Source organism: Mauremys mutica, chromosome 11, assembly GCF_020497125.1.
Source record: "Mauremys mutica isolate MM-2020 ecotype Southern chromosome 11, ASM2049712v1, whole genome shotgun sequence".
NCBI classification, from domain to species: Eukaryota; Metazoa; Chordata; order Testudines; family Geoemydidae; genus Mauremys; species Mauremys mutica.
This window is the reverse complement of record NC_059082.1, coordinates 11,887,119-11,903,460: the sequence shown is the minus strand read 5'-3', so window position 1 is coordinate 11,903,460 and position 16,342 is coordinate 11,887,119. Positions and strand designations below refer to the sequence as shown.

The following is a 16,342-nucleotide window of genomic DNA, read 5'->3' as shown; positions in this document are numbered from 1 at the left end:
GAAGCTCCTCTCTTCTTTCGTCCAGTCATTATTGTTGCCTCCCGCTGGACTATTCCTGTTGGTGTGGCACATTGGGTTATCTCCTACACAAGAGTAGAAATCGGGGATGATGCTGTCTGTCAGGATTAAAACGTGTTGGCAGCGGTGTGTGTGGTGGAAACTTGCACATCTCCTGCCTTACACAGGTCTGGCTCAAGTGCTATTGATTCCTTACTCTCCTGAGCACAAAAGTAATTCACAGCACAATCCCCAGAGAAGATGCAGGTCTCCAGTCAGCAGGGAATCTCCCTGCTCTAAATGAATCCAGAGTGCAACAGACAGGGTTTCACAGCCTGCCCGAGGCACTCCGGGGAATTGAAGGGGGGAAGCATCTTATCTTTTTCATTCCATTGTACTGGAAGTGTCTCCCTTGTCCTCAGCAGGAGCAGAAGAAGAAGGAGGACATGGCTGGCAGCAAAAGGCTATTCCGCTCAGAGCCTTCTGGCTCCAGCCGGGATTCCCTCATGTCTCAGTCTCACCTGCCTCCCAACCCTCATTCTCAGAAACTCCACCTGCCCCCCTCGCACTCGCAGCAGATGCACGGGCACCAGCGGGATAACTACAGCCACCCTAACAAGAGACACTTCAGTAACGCAGGTGGGTCCTTCACGAGAGAGTCAGAGGATGAGGCTAGCAGGTCCCCTGTCCATCCCAAGCCAAGGCCTGATTGTTCCCTGCAGTACATCCTCCAGGGCTTTTGTCCAGTCAAGTTTTAAGTTCTGGGGTTCCCGAGGGAGAGGAGGAGAGAGAGAGATAACAGATCACACGCAACAGATGGGAGTCATATTACTTAAAGCAGTGGTTCCCAAACTTGTTCCGCTGCTTGTGCAGGGAAAGCCCCTGTTGGGCCAGGCTGGTTTGTTTACCTGCCGCATCCGCAGGTTCGGCTGATCGCAGTTCCTACTGGCCGCGGTTTGCTGCTCCAGGCCAATGGGAGCTGCTGGAAGTGACGTGGGCCGAAGGACATACTGGCCGCCGCTTCCAGCATCTCCTATTGACCTGGAGCAGCGAACCACGGCCAGTGGGAGGCGCGATCGGCCAGACTTGTGGACGCGGCAGGTAAACGAACCGGCCCAGCCTGCCAGGGGCTTTCCGTGCACAAGCGGCAGAACAAGTTTGGGAACCACTCACTTACAGCATGACTGAAAGGTGCTCAGAGGCTATCGTGATGAGGACAGGATGTAGAATAGAATTAGGGTATTTCCCCCTGATATTCAGGGTACATTTTGCTTTTGTTGATTTCTTCCTTTTACCACAAACCCTTTAAAAGATTCCTCTTTAAATCAGTATTTACTGCCATCAATGACTTGTTGTATTATAAACATCCTGTGTCTAAACCTCAGAAGGGACTTTATAGAACCCACAAAGCTGCTGTCTGGAAGCTTGAATAAGACAAACAAAAACCATTGCCTAGAATTACCACCTACTATCGCGTGCAAGCCACCTGTGTCATGGTCTGTCCAGGGTAGGGTAGGTGATGGTGAGACCGACCCTCAGACCTGTGTTTTCCTCCCTGCAGATCGAGGAGACTGGCAGAGAGATCGGAAATTTAACTATGGTGGCAACAGCAACCAGGTCTGGGGTGGAGAACGGCATCACCAGTACGAGCAGCACTGGTACAAGGATCACCACTACGGGGATCGTCGGTCTCGTGGCGACCCCCACCGAAGCTCCGGGAACTACCGACCAAATAACCTCTCCCGCAAGAGGCCGTATGAGCAGTACAACAGTGACCGAGACCACAGGGGACACAGAGATTATTATGACAGGTAACTGTTAATGCGGACTATCACAAACTGGCTGGATGGAGTCGGCAACCATTCACCCAGCCACTGTACAGACACTTCCTGCTTGCCACAAGGGGGAGCCTCGGAGCTCAGTGGAATGGAGGTGGTGGGTGCTATTGGCATTTGCATTCTGGATTCAAATTCAGACTTAGTCACCTAATTGGAGTCTTGTTTTCTTTTCTGCCTCTCTGAAGTCGGCATCACTGCGGGGTTCTTGTTTCTGCCTTGCCCTCCGATTACCTTAGGCCTGGTCTACACTGGGGGGGTGGGGGGGGGGTGGTTCGATCTAAGGTACGCAACTTCGCGTAGCTGAAGTCGAAGTACCTTAGTTCGAATTACTTACCCGTCGTCACGGCGCGGGATCGACGTCCGCGGCTCCCCCGTCGACTCCGCCACCTCCGTTCGTGGTGGTGGAGTTCCAGAGTCGACGGGAGCACGTTCGGAGTTCGATAGATCGCGTCTAGATGAGACGCGATCTATCGAACTCCGAGAAATCGATTGCTACCCGCCGATATGGCGGGTAGTGAAGACGTACCCTTAGACATGAGCTCTAGCCTGCTTTTTTCCACCAGTAAGCTTTAGACTCCAAGCGTGACAGTCCAGGCTTGGGTCTCCGCTTGTATGTTTCCGATCAGGAGCTGCCAACCCATATGCGTTACAAGCTCACTGGGAAGGTATTTAGGTGACGTTGCTTTTCTTCCCTCCCTCCCCTTGTCTTTGATCCCTCCTGTTCTATCCAGTTCTCTTCTGGCGTTCCCCTGTAAATCCCTTTTCCCCGACCCTGCTGCTAGTTCTCCTGTCTCCTACGGGCAGACACACACAGTTAGCATTCTCCCTGGAACGCTCTTAAAGGCTTCAAGTCTCTCTACTACTTAGATTCCAAGGGACACCTAGTCTTGTTTGTTTGCAGAGAGCTATCCACACCTACAGGGCTGAGTAAATAATCACCAGCAGCATTATTCAGGAGTGGAATTTGGACCTTTCCTTGGATATTTCAGGATGGGGAGTGGGGAGCTGCATAAGTGTCTGCTCTTGAGCTGATATTGTTTTGTGTGTTCGTTTTTTTACATCTAGACACCATCACGATTCCAAGCGGCGAAGATCTGATGAGTTCAGGCCCCAGAACTACCACCAGCAGGAATTCAGAAGAATGTCTGATCACAGGCCACCCATGGGATACCATGGCCCGGGACCTTCGGATCATTACCGGTCCTTCCATACAGACAAATCAGGGGATTACAAACAGCCGCTTCCCCCTCCTCACTCCCAGCTCTCGGACCCTCGCTCACCCCCATCTCAAAAATCCCCTCATGAGTCCAAGTCACCCCTGGATCACAGGTCACCCCTGGACAGGTCGTTAGAACAGAAAAACAATCCAGATTATAACTGGAATGTTCGAAAAACATAAAGCGCCTGGGATCGGAGGGAGAGAGCTCATCTGAAATACTTGGTCTGATGCAACAGTGGCTGCTTTTCCAACCCGGTAACCGGAGACTGATCATGCTGCTATCGTCTTGCTGGGTGAAGGAGGATTTTGGGGAGTGGGCAGGGGCTCTCCCCAGCTGTTAGTTCTGGTCTGGATTCCTTTTTCATATCCCGCCTTCTCCAGTCTGGCATTGGAACTGGATCCATTGCCCACAGGGGGGAACAGGTGTCAGTCTTTGCTTTAGTTTTGTTTTTCATTGAAAGCTGCATCCAACAGACTCTTGTGAATATTTCACAGCTGCGGAGCTTTCCCCAGAACCAAGAACGTGGATCGATGCTGCTTAAGACTTTGTAGACAGCTTTGTATGCCCAGTCTGGCGTGACGTTACATGACACATGCTGCTGTGGGGTGGGCATAACCCAGTCAGGCTGGGGTGTGTGTGTAACCAGTGGCGGGGTGGGATGCATTTGGAATGGACAGGAGGGCTCTCTCAGAGTAAATAACTGACCCTGTTCTTATCATGGTCCTCCGAGAGGAAGGGGGAACTCGGGGCCGCTCCAGAGTGACTCAGAAAGGTAGGAGTGGGAATCCATCACTTCCTTGCCCACGTGGCCATTTCTCATGTCTTTGTCCATTTCAAGAGACTGGCTCTGCTTTGTGCACTTCATGGTGGAGGTCCTCAATATACGGGGAAGGGACAGAGTCCCTGAGCAGAGCCTTAATTCCCCCTTCAAACCAGTGAGACGGGAAATGGCAGTTACAGTATTTCCCAGTGGAAGGGGCTCAGGAATCCGCAACACAAACTCTCTTGACCCATTTCTCTCTCGCCGCTGCTAGTAAGGATGTTCCTTATGTAGAACATATTGGCTGGAAGCTGAATGGTTTGTGGTGGAGGAATGGCTCTGGGGGGTCAGAGATCCTGGCTTCTATACTCCTCTGCTGCTCACCTACTCTAACCCTGGGGCAAATCACTTCTCTGCACTTCAGTTTGCCCAACTGGAGAATGGTGATCCCAGTGTTTACTTCTCCTTGGAGCACATTTTGAAATCTAAGGGTCAGAAGCTGCATGTTGGGCTTGGCGAGGGCACCATGCCGAGTTAAATGTGAATGCAGTTGGCTGGAGTTTTCCATGCAGAGCTCTATCTTTGCACAAAGCAGTGAGCTGGCCACCTTCCTGCCAACGTTCCAGTGATCTGCGCTTACTCTCTGAGGAGCGGAAAGTAGCCATATTGAACGAACTTCTGTATCTTTAAATTGGGAACTTGCATAAGTGCTCCGAACTTAGATTTCTGCTGAGCAAATCCTAAATTCTCAGTGTTTAAAATCCTCATAGTAGCCCCCCCCCTTCGCCCCCCCCCCGGTCAGAAGATGTATAACAAGCCCAAGAAGGGTAAGGGGAGTAGAATGGTTTGCAGCCAAATGAATAGGCTTCACTGCAAACATTCATCAAAGTGTTAGGATCACGGTGCAGCGTGAAAGGCGAATGTCCAGCAGGGAGGGATTTACCAGAACACTTCTAGTAAGTCAGAAGTAGCCAAAGCAGAGCCGGCTGGCCACATATAGAGCAGGAGGAGTTCCTGCCTTCAGCTCCATCTTTAATATGGAGTCAGGGCCCCAGGAGACAGTCTGCAGGTCCCTAATGCCAGGCTCTGCCTTGAGGCAAGCAGCCAGGCCATTCAGATTAAATTGGCACATTTGGGGCCAGGACCTGTAATCTATGGGAACTGCAGCTGTGTTCTGAAGACAAGGCCAGCGGCAAACTGCACAATTTAATGCGAAGGGTGCAGACCTTGGGTTCCTGAAAAGGTGGCAGCGTTACCCTCATCTGGGCAAAATCAGAACACTCCTCTCTTCGAAGGCCCGAGGTGAGGTGGATTTTTAATTCCCTGCCTGTCTTTGACTGGTAAGTTATCTTGACCAGAATGGCCTGAGGGAAGAATTTCCCCGCGGCGCTTGTAGAGGTGAACAGCCGTATACATCCAAACCAGCCGAGGCGCCTTCCCAAAGCGAGGGAGCGGACTCCCTTCCTGCTGCCTCTCTCTGGATGAATGTAGGTCACCATTGTTGTTGGAGACCCTGGGGCGGGTGCTTATGACAAAGGCCCTGCCTGCTTGGAGGTGAGGCGGTAAAGGCAGGGCTCGGTTGAGGCAAAGGTGTTAACTCTTCCGTTGGCAGTTTGGAAGGTACACGCAAATCAACACTAATAACGCCCAAGCTTCCTGTCTGCTTGGTGCTGACGGAATGAAGTCCCTGAAAATCTGTTACCATCATTGTGTGCTCGATCCATTCTGAGCCCATTGGTTTAATGAGGGTCTCTCTGTCCCATGAGATCATTCAAAAGCAACCATGGTTTGCTGCAAATGGGAACGACAGTGTGATTCGGGTCACAGTGACAGATGCACAACCTGTGTACAAAAGCGTCTATACTTGGCGCGGTGGCTGTATCCAGCTCTTCCACACCCCTTCAGTGCCAAGGGACATGCAGAGCATGACCTTTATAAGAGGTCTGGCCGTGTAGCCCAGTGGGGTTGTATGTCCTGTCAGTGGCACCCAGAGGCCTCTCAGAACTAAGCCTAAGGAGGATTTAGGAGGCTACCGAAATGTGGCTGTTTGGTGGCAGGGGAAATGCTGTGCTTCCCATTCGTTGAGCTTTCCACAAAACTAAACAGAAGCAAAATGGCTTTGCTTGCTACAAGGGCACCAGTATTGGCAGCCTCACGCTGCACTGATGCCTCTTCCAGGGCAAGCCAAGAATTTCTTTGCAATAGAAGGAAGGGAGGGAGACTAGCTCTCGTGTCTTTTCCCCCCTTTGTAGTGGAGGGCAGAGATCTGTCTCTCCCGGCATGTTTTCACTAAGCTGTGATGGCAGGTGGATGCTGTCATGCGAGTCCTTTCTTTTCAAATAGGGGTGTTGGCTTATAATGTGAATACTAAATTCACCTCCTTGCCAGGAGGAGGGAAGAAAGATTTACGTTGTTTTTCATTCACATTCATGAAATCCTAACAAACTTACGTGCCATAAAGTTGTAGCAAAAGGCAGTACTGGCCAGACCAGTATTAAGGTTGGTGCAGAACAACCATAAGACCAACGAGAGGGGTTTGCTGCATCTGAATCGAGGGGGCTTGTCCCTCAGGGGTTCCAATCAGTATGATGAAAAGTATTTTGGTTTTTCCTTCTTAAAACAGAAGGAAACAAAAAATGCACACGCGAAAGCTTTGTCCACATCCTTTTGAGAGTTGCACTTGGAAGTCATGTAGGCCTGATGCTAAAGGAAGCATTATTTTGAGTTCTGTCATGGTGGGTGGATCTTAACTGGCTTTGGTTTTACAGAAGCTGGAAATATCAAATCTGAGGGAAATAATCCCTTGCCACAGGCGCGCACCCTCTGTCCCAGAATAAGGGACCACAAAATAAACCACTGGAAATAGGCAGTTGAATGACAATGCCGGTGGGGGAGGACAGCCCCACAGCCATGAATTTCAGTGTGGTGGTCATGTCAACATGTGGTTCAGCTGCTCCTAATAAGCCAGCCAGTGAATTGCTCTAGTCTCACTGAAGGGAAAAGTTGCAACTTCTTGGTTTGGTTTTCGGTTTATTTAAGCTGTTCTCAGAGTGACATCACAAACCCCACTGGAAACTGTAAAAATTGAGTCACTTATGAATTCTCACCAGAAAACAAGTCCCACAGACCAAAACCTGCTGTTCACAGGTGGTGGTGGTGGTGCAGTGCTCAGCCGAGTGGGTACTTTACAGCTCTTCACGTGAACTATTTAAGTGATCCACAAAAAAAAGTACTAGTCTACTTTCATCCATTCCCCCCACCTTCCCCTGAGCAAAGGGGGAGAAGGACTCTTACTGTAAAATTGTGGACTTTTAAACCTGATGACTAAAACAGTAATTAATATTAATTTATATTTGTGAAAAAAATGCCACTGTCCTAGTGATTTCTGATGTAAATATGTTGTTTATATAGTATGTATTAAATTTTCCTACACTGTAAAACTGCTGTACTTTTGATTCTTGTATATTAAAAAGTGTTACTGAGATTTTCAGAACCTCGCCGGCTTGTATCTGGTGTGTGCAGTACAGTCGCTTGCTAGAATAGGGCATGTCTCTAAACTCCTGTGTTAGCTTCATCCCTAGCATGGCTGTCTCCCATTCCCGGTGAAATTTACACCCATGCAAGTGGCCAGTGCTTAGGGCTGGGATTGTCAAGTGAGCTTCATGGGTGTTACATGCTCAAATCCCAGTTAAATTCAGTAGGGTTTGAGCATCTTCCTCTAGGCTATGTCCAGGCTAAGAAAAATGTGCATTTTTTTAACATTTTAAAAACCTATTGTAGCCTCTCTGGGCTCTTACACTGCCCTTATCACCACGGTATCTTAGGCCCAGACCCTCAAAGGTATTTAGGAGCCTAAATGCCTTTGGGGCTCTGGGGCTGAGAAGTGCATGCCGGCCTGGACAGAGTGAATTTCACCCTGCCTGTACTAGAGAGACTGTCTGAAAATAATTTCCAGCTGTGCCTGGGAGCAGGGCTGGCTTTAGCAAGTGCGGGGCCCGATTCGAATACCCGGCGGCGGTCCGGGTCTTCGGCGGCACTTCGGCAGATTGTCCTTCACTCGCTCCGGGTCTTCTGTGTCACTGAAGGACCCGCCGCCGAATTGCTGCCGAAGACCCGGGCTGCCGCCGGGTGAGTAAAAATTAAAAAGTTAGGTGCTCTTCTTTAGGGCGTGGGGCTCTCTTAGGCGCGAGAGCGGGGCCCAATTCGGGGGAATCGGAGGAATCAGCCTAAAGCCGGCCCTGCCTGGGAGGCTCCGAGTTTCCTTACTGTTGATTTACACTAAAACTCGATGGAGTTGACAAGCACGGCACTGACTTTCATTTACTTTGAGCGTATTCTGTGACCGGGATTTTTCCTTTTATTAGCAGATAAGGTAGCTAAAGTTCCATTTGCTCAGTAACGTGTTGGGCTCCAACTGGTTGCTGCAGTGTGGGCCATTAGCTCCCACCAAAACATTTGCTGTTTCCTCCGCTCTGCATCAAGATGACCAACAATTGATAGGAAATGGCTCGAGAGCTCCCCCTGCTGTGCCTGCAGCTGTATATCAACGCCATTCATGATCTCGTGATCATGGCTGGTGCTGTGATACATAAGCATCAAACCAAAGCTCTGTTTAAACAAAAAGTAACTAGAGTTCCAGTGGGAGGAGGGGGACAGAAAATGGGCAGGGGTGTGTGCGTGTGTAGAGACAGACAGAGATTTCTTGTATTGCAGTGGGAGAGGTAGTAATTTTAAAAGAAAACAATGTCAAGGAAGTGGTATGTTAACAATTGCACGTTTATTTTAAGTGAGGGTGTAAAGAAGGGTGATTTAAAATGATCTGCCCGAGGTTTCAACATTCCATCTTGAGTTAAGTGAGTAGATTGTCACTTACAGCAAGAGTAATTTTTATTTATTAATTGCATTGTGGTAGATCCTGGGATCCCTAATCATGGACCAGGACTTGATTATGCTAAGCCCTGTAAGAACACAGAACGAAAAGGTGGGCCCTGCCCCAAGAACTTTAAGCAAGGATGTTGCATAAGCCCAAAGCAACATCTAAAGTGACCAAAAATATATTGCAGTGTTGCTATCTTATTGTGTGTCTCACTGTATTTGGTTGGGGTTTTTTTTTGTTCAAGCCCCAGCTCCTGGATTCATGTGATTGTGAGAATCTTGGCTTGGATTAAAAAAAAGTCTCTTGCCCTCATGGTTGTGGAGAAGAACTTAAAATTTGACCCAAATTCAACTTGATGGCTCAAAAACCAAAAGACAGACAAACCCACAATATCTAATTTTTTTAAATCAAGACTTTCAAGCCAACCTCTGATTTGAGGCCCATCTTATGATTTTGATTATTCTTATTACTTTTCATAAAGAAACAATAAAAAGAGCTTCTTATATGTCATCAAATACTGCACAATTCACAGGCTAGCCAAATTGTGCAATGACACAACTTTACCACGTGTCAAAGCTGTAAGAGCAGACAATACAAAATCAGACATTATTACACAGACAGAACATGTTAGGGTGGGGGTAATAATAAAAAAAAGACATACACAAGTGGCAAAAAAGGGAAGGAGGGGGATGGAAAAAGAGTGGTCCAGAGCAGTGTTTCCCAAACTTGGGACACCGCTTGTGTAGGGAAAGCCCCGGCGGCTGCTGGAAGCGGTGGCCAGTACGTCCCTCGGCCCACACTGCTTCCAGCAGCCCCCATTGGCCTGCAGCAGCGAACCGTGGCCAGTGGGAGCCGCGATCGGCTGGACCTGCGGACGCGGCAGGTAAACAAACCGGCCCGGCCCGCCAGGGGCTTTCCCTACACAAGCGGCATCCCAAGTTTGGGAGACACTGCCCTAAAGGATAATCCTTCAAGGTTGCTCTTCATTTCAGTGTCTTGTTCCTTTCTCTTCCTCCCCTTGCTCTTGTCTCTGCCATCCGGTTCCCCCTTGCAATGCTCCTTTGTTAGCTGGTCCTCGTTCCCTGCACACACTTTCCTCCAACCTGTTGCTGCTCTGCTTCCTGGGACAAGCAGGCCTCTGCTTCCCTGCACGTATCACTCAGCTGCCTCATTTCTCTTCTGCCAGTGGCTGGCTACTGGGTTCCTGCTGATGGCGCTTCTCCCGGACAACTATTCCTGTTTCCTCTCTACCATCTATAGTAGAAGCTCCTTGCTTTTCCAGACATCCCTGCTGTCTACAGCGAACAGCCTGGGCACCTAGCCACAACGGCCAGCATCAAGCAAGACCAGAGAGAGATCCGAGGAACAGCTTGAGAACCAATGCCCTGGCGAACTGGGTTACATCTGTTTGTACCCGCTTAACTATGAAGGGCTAAGTACAATTCAGTCATTTGTGCAGAAGCCAAAAAGCGGAGACAGGCTGGGGAAAGCTCAAAGAAGGGCCGCACCTGATCACCAGGGGGCAGCTGGCCAGCAGCAGAGGCTGAACCACACTAAGCTGTGCAGCTGTTTATAGGGTCATGTGACAGCCTGGGGGGTCATTATACAGCTGATGGGAGGAAAAGCAGACCATGATCTTATTGTCTGGGAGTGGCAATGAGGGTCCCATTGAGCTGGAGAGAACTTGCAGTGTTCCCAGCACCTGCAGTGAGTTCTCCACACCCTCTCTAAGCTCGTGGTCTCCTTTCTTCAGTGGGACTTGGGCCCCTCCCGCCCCCATCCAATTAAAAGGGGCTCAAGATAATTAACATGCACCTTGAGAACCCATCATCCCCACTGTAATGCACCCCCCCCTCCCCACACACACACAGTTGCGTCCAATCCCACAGGAATTTGCACCCTGCCGCAAGAGACCAGGAACAGGAAGTGATCATGTGCTACAGGCCCAGTAGAGCAGCCCATGAGCTGCTCCAACTTGGTTTGTTTTCAGTAGCTTTTCCCTCCTCCTATGTAATTTGAGGCACTTGCAGTCCAGGCCATAACTCTGGGCCCAGTGAAAATCTAGTGCAGGGGACAAAGCTCTTTCTGAGCGGTAAGAGCTCATTATAAAAAGGGCTTTGACTTTTCACACCTGTAGCCGCTGGCTTCAGGCTTTTCCACTCGCCGTGCCCCTGAGCTGAGCCAAGTTTCAGCCAGCAGTGAAATTTCACAGCTGAGTTTTATGCCCTCTGAAAAATGGATTTTATAATGGAAACACTGACACAGCTGTTAACTGTAGCAATTTGGCAGGGGGTGGGGCAGTCTCAGTTCCAGAGGGGCCCAGGGCTGGAGGAGCAGGGGAGCGGGCTGCGCTCAGGCCTGAGGTGTCTTGGCAGAGCTGTGTGCGTGGAGGAGGGAATAGAGAGTTTGCACAAAACTGGTTGAGGGCTCTGAATTCCTTACTTTCAGGAGTGCGAATTTCACCTCCTTGGGCTCTCGTACACCCTCCCGCCATCTCCCTGGGTACGTCTTTCCTGCAAACCTGGATGACCAGCAGGCTCCTGGGCCACCCTAGTCCCGCTGTGAGCAGCCCCACTGCACCGTGCTACCTGAACCCTCGGTGCGGTGCTCCCCTGGGTGTTCAGGGGGGTGTAGCTCTTGGAGCTTTGTGCTGCCGCTGTGATTCTTCCCCAGGGAATTGTGGGAAAACTTCTCTTTCGGGGCACACAGCAGGAATTGTGGGAAGGCTCTGGAGGCGTCTCAGCACTTCAGTTATTAAGCGCGTTTCTTCCCTGCAAAATGGGCAAGTTCCCTGCTGGAGTCAAAGCTGCGCCCATGAGCAAACCCACCCCCTGAGCTGGGGCAGCTAGCCCAGGCTGAAGGCATCACATCACTTGGGTGGGAGGTTTTGAGTGTGGATGGGACATGGGAGGGGGTCGGGGTAACACCCGGCCTGAGTAAGAGCCTGGGCTGACTGTGCAGTGAAGACAGACTATCTCTCCTTAGATGGGCCCCACCACCCCAGTATCTGAGCAGCTTCCATCTCCCCTCTGTGCCTGGCAGAGCCTCACAAGCGCTGGTCCTGACGAGCGCTCTTGCCTCGCTCAGTGAAGCCCTGCCCCACAGAAGCGGGTTCTTGCCTTTGATCCATTGTCCCATCCCCTCCGTTTGTATTTGAAAGAGGCCGGAGGCTCCCCGGGAAGCAGCCTGTGCCCTGCCTCTGCTGTGAAAGGCACCAGGGCTCTCCCCGGGCCGCTCACTGAAAATGAAAATACTGTACTGAATATACTCGAGCAACGTGAAGGGCGCCCCCTGTGCTGAGTGCACGGAGTCAGCGCTTACTCTGCCCTTCCCTTGCTCCTGGGGAGAATGCGAGGGCTAGTGGTTGGAGCACAGGGCCGGGAGTCAGGACTCTTGGGTACTGACCCAGTTTGGCCTGGGCCCAGTCACTTCCCTTGTGCCTCAATATCCCCATCGGCAAAGTGGGGATAATCTTCCCCTACTCTGTGAGCTGCTTACCTGGGGCTTTGGGTGGAAGGTGCTGGAGCAGCACAAGGAGCTGCTAAGAAGAAGAAAATATCAACTGTGGGCAGCTACAGGCACTTGTGTCTCTGCCCAGCCTGGGGGATTTTATTTGAAGAACGAGGGCTGTAATCATTGACTGCTGGTTTACAATAGTAATAAGTGCTCCAAGTTGGCTGCAGCAGCACCCCTGCCTTTTACTGGAAAGGGAACTGCTTGGTTTGCCAGGCCAAGGTCCCGTCATGCCTGGCACCAAACAGAGGCCCATCAATTATGGGCAACAGAAGGGCCGTTTCTTGGCATTTACACGGAAACTGCGCATGTGGCTGATCCCAGCCTGGAATTCTAACCGCTGGGTCTCAAAGGGACACAGACAAGGTGTTCACCTGGCTCGCTTAGGTGCATGGTTCCACCCAGGACTATGGTGCTCTGTTCCTTTCTATAGCTCTGATGCACAGGAACCATCTGGTATCCAGGTGGGCAGCGGGTGATGCCAAATAAACACAGGGGTTTGAATACCAAGGACTGGGTTAATAAACCCACCAGCACAGAGTGAATGCATAGTACAACTGCTGTGCAATGAGTGGGTGTGATCTGCTCCCCAGATCTGTCCCGCCCCATCACAGGAACCTCACCCAGCTGCCGTACTGGAAGAGCTGCTGCCTCTGTGTTGCCGTTAGGGAGGTTATGAAGATAAAATCTGTGACTTTACAGCAAATCTAAGGAGGAAAGGTTCTTTCCTGTGACTACAACTTTCAGCTCCTAATAGTTCAGCAGGTCTGGCCCTTCCTGGTGTGCAGTCAGACACCGAAGGTAAACCCAGGAACCCGACCGTATCTCTAAAGCGAGGAGATGAGACACACTGCAGCTCAGCATGCCTCTAGCCTCTCTTCGGTGTTGAAGCAGGTGCTACCATGAAATTAGAGTGGCCACCCAAATCTTTAAGTACCAGAAGAGAGCATGCAATGCCCTGCCTCTCTTCCATAAGAATAATCCTTGGTGCTTTCCAGCTATCAGTCCCAAGGTGGAATTACCTCCATTTTACACATGGGGAAACTGAGGCACAGAGAAATTTTTTAAGTGACTTGCCTTAGGGCATTCAGTGCCTCAACCCAGTCTCCCAGCCCCCAAACTGCCTCTGTTACGGGGCTATGCTGCTCCCTATAGAGTTGGTTTCTAAAATTAAGGGCTCGTCACCTGAGCCTGGCAGGCTCTAGCACGTCAGTGGCAGGGCCCAGCCCCAGCGCTGCCTGTTACGCGCTCCCTGGCTGAGCAATCCCCGCATGGCCCGAGTCACAAAGCCATTTACTGATTAAGAACACAGAGCCCCACTAATGAGCTGCCATGGCGCCTCCGTGGAGGGCACGTTCCATAACATGATAAGTGCAAAGAGCCAGTTAGCCTGAGTTTTTGCTCCCTGCAGCAGCAGCAGGACGGACACCAAGCCCACATGCTGTTCTAGAGACAGCCCTCTAGAGGGCAGCAGCTTCTCACAGAAAAGCCATTTGCGGATGACCCATCTGCTCCAGTTCCAAAGCAGGCAGGAGGTTGTAGCTCCAAGCAGACAGCAAATGTGAAAAATTGGGACGGGGGTGGAGAGGAATAGGAGCCTATGTAAGAAAAAGACCCCAAAATCAGGACTGTCCCTATAAAATCGGGACATCTGGTCACCCTAATCCAAGAGGCACCTGCACGGGGCACGTCTGCATTCCAGCCAGGCTCTGCATCGTCTCCCTGCCAGACAGGTGCAGCTCCCATTGAAGCCAATGGGTGCGATGTGTGTACAGCCTAGAGTGGAGTTTAACCCATATTGCATCACTAGGCTCTCCCGTAGCTTCTAATTTGGGCCTTCAAGTGAAAGCTCCCGCCAAGGAGACTGTTCTGGGGAGGGGAGCGGGTCACCCGTTCCTGGCTGGAACATTGAGAGATCACAATAAAATGATGCAGAATTCCAGGCTCACGCCGATGCAAGGCAGAAGCACCGTATAGTCCTGTGTGCTGCATGGCCCCAGCCAGCTGCAGGGGTACTGCCATATCCTGGGAAGCAAAGGCTTAATGAGGGCCATGTGGTCACTGGTTGGGCAGGGGCTTTGGGGTGGGTGCTGATGCTGACAGGCCCCCTAGAAACATCAGTCTGTGAATGCAATTAGTGGCAAACAGCTGCCTGCAGTTGTTGCTGCAGGTTTAGGGACCTCACGGCACCTGTAAACCCGTGCCTGGTACTTCAGCTTCCTCGTGTGTGTAAAATGAGGCGTAGCAGGTTTACCTGCTCCCAGAGATGTGGTGAGACGTGGCTGAGAGCAGTGGCTGGACAGTGAATGGAAATGCAAAGACCCAGTGCTGCTAGCGTCACCCACAGCTTAGTGTGTGTTACTTATCCCCCCTCTATGCCCAAGCCACAGGCTGCTGCAGCCCCAGCAAGAGAGTTTTAGCCTTCAGCTCAAACTGTAGAGACTTATGCTCTAGCTCTGGGAGCCCCCTTTCTATCAGCCTCTGCCCGGAGCCACCCTGGAGTTTTACCTGCTGCTAGCTCTTCACAGCAGTGAGCGGGTTGGGGTGGTCTCCACTGCAGTCCAGCTGGAGTCAAGCTAAGGCCTAAGTGCACCTCACAAAATCACCTCCACCCTGGATAATGCAGAGGGGTAAGGGCTGCACTGCAGCAGACTGAAATGAAGCCCGCGCAGGTTTGTGCCTTAATGAGCTGTTAACTCATTAACATGCAGGTGCAGATAAATGAGCACCGCAGGCAAAGGAACTAGGAAGAGGGGAGTAGAAGAGGGTGGTGCAGGGCTCTGAAGTGTCCTTTGTTTGGCCTGCATTGCAGGGCCTTTCTAGCAGTTTCAGGAGCTAGGCTCAGGCGTTGGCTATGAGGGCAGGCAGGCAAAGGGGAATCTTGGCAAATCGCTGATCAGTCCTGAGGGTGAACTGTGTACTGAGTTCCTAGGGGGGCAGGTGGGATTAGTAACAGGCTGCAGTTCCTGTGATTAGTAGGATCCACTTGCTCTCCAATAGTTCTAGTTAGCTAGTTTGGCAGGAGGGGGTGGGAGTGCTTCTTGGGGTGGCATGGAGTTGGGCCAGACCTGATCTTTTAGAAACGGTCAGTAGGGGAAAAACAATCAGGCAGAGGAGTGGGAGGGTCAGTGGTTTGACCAGCTGTGCTGTGTCAGAGGTGGGTGACACTGTTTGTATGAAGGCCTTCCAGCAAAGGGCAAACCAGGCTTTCCTTGAGCTCCTCTCCCCCAGAGCCACAGGCAGCCACCTTCAGGATTTGTCTGTGGGGTCAGGGAAGACAGCAGATTAAAAATTAGAGTTTAGGGCTCTGGTCTCATCTACTACTGGCCAGCTCTTTTAGTGGGTGAAAGCCTAGGGACTGCTAATTTGCCTTCATTTAAAGGCTGGAACATGGGCCATTATTGAGTCACAACAGGAGCAGCATTCTGGTTTAGGAGCACTAAACTAGCCTCAGAGGAAATGAAATAAAGGGCAAAAGACTCAGTGGCTTATCACAACCCGGGAGGGGGGTGGGTATTACTGGGGAAGCACATTGTGGCACTTCCTAGTGTTGTGGTCCCTGTGCAGGTCTTGCCTGCCTGAGTTTGAAATGGTTGCGCTCAGTTCGAGTTAGGTGGATCTCAACTGAGGTCTGACAAAGTTTGGTTCATGTGCTTTGATGGTAGATTCAAGGAACCTGGCAATAGAATAAGATGCCCATAGGGGAAGTTTCTTCCTCAATCTCAGCAGGCAGTAAATAGCTCATGCCCTGAAGCATAAGGCTTTATATCTCATATCAAATGTTCTTCATCCTCTCTATAACTGAATGTTTTCGTAATCCATATCAATGGCTAATTCTTTCCTTCAATCTTACTGTAGCCTTGGCCCCACTGGTTTCTAGTGGAAAGGAGTTCCACAAGCTAATTATGGGGGGAGGGACAGCTCAGTGGTTTGAGCCTTGGCCTGCTAAACCCAGGGTTGTGAGTTTAATCCTTGAGGGGGCCATTGAGGGAACTGGGGTAAAAATCTGTCTGGGGATGGGCCCTGCTTTGAGCCGGGTACTTCCAACCCTGATAATCTATGATGAAAATGTGCAGTTCTGATTCCATCCAGTCGAGGGAAAAACCTGACCACCACCTGCTCCCCACCCTTGGGCCAA

At 50.8% G+C, this 16,342-nt stretch overlaps 1 protein-coding gene across 7 annotated transcripts in view; it reads left to right on the top strand.

Annotated features, from left to right (window-relative positions):
• Positions 1-5,708, top strand: part of CHD2 (chromodomain helicase DNA binding protein 2) — an 80,916-nt gene extending 75,208 nt beyond the window's left edge. For 6 of the 7 annotated variants that reach the window (XM_044978821.1, XM_044978823.1, XM_044978822.1 and 3 more), the window contains 3 exons: positions 420-636; positions 1,559-1,808; positions 2,901-5,708. In XM_044978821.1, coding sequence (XP_044834756.1) covers positions 420-636; positions 1,559-1,808; positions 2,901-3,234 — 801 coding nt within the window. In that variant the 3' untranslated portion in view covers positions 3,235-5,708. The remainder of the gene's footprint in view (positions 1-419; positions 637-1,558; positions 1,809-2,900) is intronic. The other variant, XM_044978820.1, reaches the window with a different exon arrangement.
• Positions 5,709-16,342: the final 10,634 nt, after the last annotated feature.